Genomic DNA, 3,963 nt, shown 5'->3' with positions numbered 1-3,963 from the left:
ATGTCCTCTGACCTGGACGACACGGACAACGTGTTCGGTGAGTCACTGTCACTGGCTTTCATTTCCAAATAAAAAGCACGCAGTTACAACCTTTAAACTCACTCAAGATCAACACAAAACTAACACACCTGAAAACACATCACATGACCTACACTAGTCATGTGGTGTAAACAGGAAGTAAATTGCTTCCTCTGCAGATGATTAATTAGTAAAAGCAAATCAAGTGATGGTGAAGAGTCAGAAGGACAACGAGGTGGAAATGTAACTGACAGGAAGTGCTACTGACAGGAAGTGCTACTAACAAGAAGTGCTACTAACAGGAAGTGTAACTGACAGGAAGTGCTACTAACAGGAAGTGCTACTAACAAGAAGTGCTACTAACAGGAAGTGTAACTGACAGGAAGTGCTACTAACAGGAAGTGCTACTAACAGGAAGTGTAACTGACAGGAAGTGCTACTAACAGGAAGTGCTACTAACAGGAAATGTAACTGACAGGAAGTGTTATTGACAGGAAGTGCTACTAACAGGAAGTGCTACTAACAGGAAGTGTAACTGACAGGAAGTGCTACTAACAGGAAGTGCTACTAACAGGAAGTGTAACTGACAGGAAGTGCTACTAACAAGAAGTGCTACTAACAGGAAGTGTAACTGACAGGAAGTGCTACTAACAGGAAGTGCTACTAACAAGAAGTGCTACTAACAGGAAGTGTAACTGACAGGAAGTGCTACTAACAGGAAGTGCTACTAACAGGAAGTGTAACTGACAGGAAGTGCTACTAACAGGAAGTGCTACTAACAGGAAATGTAACTGACAGGAAGTGTTATTGACAGGAAGTGCTACTAACAGGAAGTGCTACTAACAGGAAGTGTAACTGACAGGAAGTGCTACTAACAGGAAGTTTAACTGACAGGAAGTATTACTAACAGGAAGTGCTACTAACAGGAAGTTTAACTGACAGGAAGTATTACTAACAGGAAGTGCTACTAACAGGAAATGTAACTGACAGGAAGTGTAACTGACAGGAAGTGCTACTAACAGGAAGTGCTACTAACAGGAAATGTAACTGACAGGAAGTGTTACTGACAGGAAGTGCTACTAACAGGAAGTGCTACTAACAGGAAGTTTAACTGACAGGAAGTATTACTAACAGGAAGTGCTACTAACAGGAAGTGTAACTGACAGGAAGTGCTACTAACAGGATATGTAACTGACAGGAAGTGTAACTGACAGGAAGTGCTACTAACAGGAAGTGTAACTGACAGGAAGTGTAACTGACAGGAAGTGCTACCTACAGGAAGTGTAACTGACAGGAAGTGTTAGCGACACCTTGTGTTTACCGCTGGTAGTCGAGTCATGTGACTGATAAGAACCAGGCAACCGCCAGTCATCATGTGACCCGAGTCGTACCGTGAGTCCAGAAGTCATGTGACCTTCGGTGTTTCAGACCTGAACGAGGCGGTCCCGGAGACTGAGCTTCTGGACAACAACATCCAGAAAGGCCGAGCCCAGCTGTCCATCAAAGCCCGGAGGCACCGCCCCTCCAGGTCCTGTCACCGTGACAGCGGCAGCTTCACGGAGGGAGATGATGACGACAGGAAGGTACAGACTTTATTTTACGTTGTTAGACTTCAACCGATCAGTGAATCATCACTTAAGTAGAGTGGATTAAATATCATAAATGACTTCATCCCGGTAAAGACGTCAAGCTTTAATAAAATCGATTTTGTGATCAAAACATTTAAGGTCAATAAAACATGAAATCTTTGAAATGTGTAAGTTTATCTCAAGAGAATAAATCAGTGAAGTCATTTTAGAAAATGTTTGTGTCTGTGTGTGTCTGTGTGTGTGTGCGTGTCTTGTCAGGACAGTCAGTTATACTCTGCCTGCTCACCTCTCCACCTGGCCATGCGAGGCTCCTCTCCCCCCCCTGATTCGCTGCTTTCTGCTCGAAGCCCCGCCTTCTCTTTCGACACGTCTCCGGTGAGACCAATCAGAGATCAGGTTACACATCCAGGGAGAAAATGTAAATGCAAACGAATGAAAACCTCTGTGGCTTAACTTCTCAGGTCCATCACTCTCCAGAGGACGGAGGCGCGTCATTGGCCGCTCCACCACGGGGGCGGTACCACCAGCTAACCAATGCCACGTCTCGGGAGGCTCTAACTCCGCCCAGCACCTCGCCCTCCAAATCCTGCCCCTCCTCCAAAAGTTCACCTGTCTACATGAGGAGGAACCGAAGGCCGGACAGTGAAGGTGCACACACCTGTTCACACCTGTTCACACCTGTTCACACCTGTTCACACCATCTGTTCACACCTGTTCACACCATCTGTTCACACCTGTTCACACCATCTGTTCACACCTGTTCACACCTGTTCACACCTGTTCACACCTGTTCACACCATCTGTTCACACCTGTTCACACCATCTGTTCACACCTGTTCACACCATCTGTTCACACCTGTTCACACCTGTTCACACCTGTTCACATCTGTTCACATCTGTTCACATCTGTTCACACCATCTGTTCACACCTGTTCACACCTGTTCACACCTGTTCACACCTGTTCACACCTGTTCACACCTGTTCACACCATCTGTTCACACCTGTTCACATCTGTTCACATCTGTTCACATCTGTTCACACCTGTTCAAACCATCTGTTCACATCTGTTCACATCTGTTCACACCTGTTCACACCTGTTCACACCTGTTCACATCATCTGTTCACACCTGTTCACATCTTTTCACATCTGTTCACACCTGTTCACACCTGTTCACACCTGTTCACACCATCTGTTCACACCATCTGTTCACACCATCTGTTCACACCTGTTCAAACATGTTCACACCACCTGTTCGCACCTGTTCACACCTGTTCACACCACCTGTTCACACCACCTGTTCACACCTGTTCACACCTGTTCACACCTGTTCACACCTGTTCACACCTGTTCACACCTGTTCACATCTGTTCACATCTGTTCACACCATCTGTTCACACCATCTGTTCACACCATCTGTTCACACCATCTGTTCACACCTGTTCACACCATCTGTTCACACCTGTTCACACCTGTTCACACCTGTTCACATCTGTTCACATCTGTTCACATCTGTTCACACCATCTGTTCACACCTGTTCAAACATGTTCACACCTGTTCACACCTGTTCACACCTGTTCACACCACCTGTTCACACCTGTTCACACCTGTTCACATCTGTTCACACCTGTTCACACCTGTTCACACCTGTTCACATCTGTTCACACCTGTTCACACCTGTTCACACCTGTTCACATCTGTTCACACCTGTTCACACCTGTTCACATCTGTTCACATCTGTTCACACCTGTTCACACCTGTTCACACCACCTGTTCACACCTGTTCACATCTGTTCACACCTGTTCACACCTGTTCACATCTGTTCACATCTGTTCACATCTGTTCACACCACCTGTTCACACCTGTTCACATCTGTTCACACCTGTTCACACCTGTTCACACCTGTTCACATCTGTTCACACCTGTTTACACCTGTTCACACCTGTTCACATCTAGTATCATGGATTTTGAGTGTGTGTGTGTGTGTGTGTGTGCGTGTGCGTATGTGTGTGTGTGTGTACGTGTGCGTGTGCGTGTGTGTGCGTATGTGTGTGTGTGTGCGTGTGCGTGCGCGCGTGCGCGTGTGCGTGTGCGTGTGTGTGTGTGTGTGTGCGTGTGTGTGTGTGAGACAGTGTTGGTCTCTGATACAGACACCAGTCCTTCTGACCCCGGCAGCCCGACTCGTGTCTTTGACAAGAAAACCAAGAGACGGTTCTTGGACTTGGGGTAAGACACACAATCACACACAATCCAGCACACACACACACACATGCAGACAGTGTGTCAGAGTGAGCATCAGTGATTGGCTGTTGGATCACATGGCTACACTCATGGTAGTAATGTGTGTGTCTGTGT

General features: G+C 46.6%; 1 protein-coding gene across 1 annotated transcript in view; it reads left to right on the top strand.

Annotated features, from left to right (window-relative positions):
- The window catches only part of samd14 (sterile alpha motif domain containing 14), an 8,603-nt gene continuing 4,640 nt past the window's right edge, over nucleotides 1-3,963 (top strand). The window contains 5 exon segments of the mRNA XM_061089980.1: nucleotides 1-37; nucleotides 1,447-1,601; nucleotides 1,866-1,982; nucleotides 2,069-2,255; nucleotides 3,741-3,834. Of these exon segments, the coding sequence (XP_060945963.1) occupies nucleotides 1-37; nucleotides 1,447-1,601; nucleotides 1,866-1,982; nucleotides 2,069-2,255; nucleotides 3,741-3,834 (590 nt within the window).

This window comes from Limanda limanda, chromosome 17 (genome assembly GCF_963576545.1).
Source record: "Limanda limanda chromosome 17, fLimLim1.1, whole genome shotgun sequence".
Lineage (NCBI taxonomy): Eukaryota > Metazoa > Chordata > Actinopteri > Pleuronectiformes > Pleuronectidae > Limanda > Limanda limanda.
Note: the sequence above shows the minus strand (reverse complement) of the source record. Positions and strands in the feature narration are given on the sequence as shown.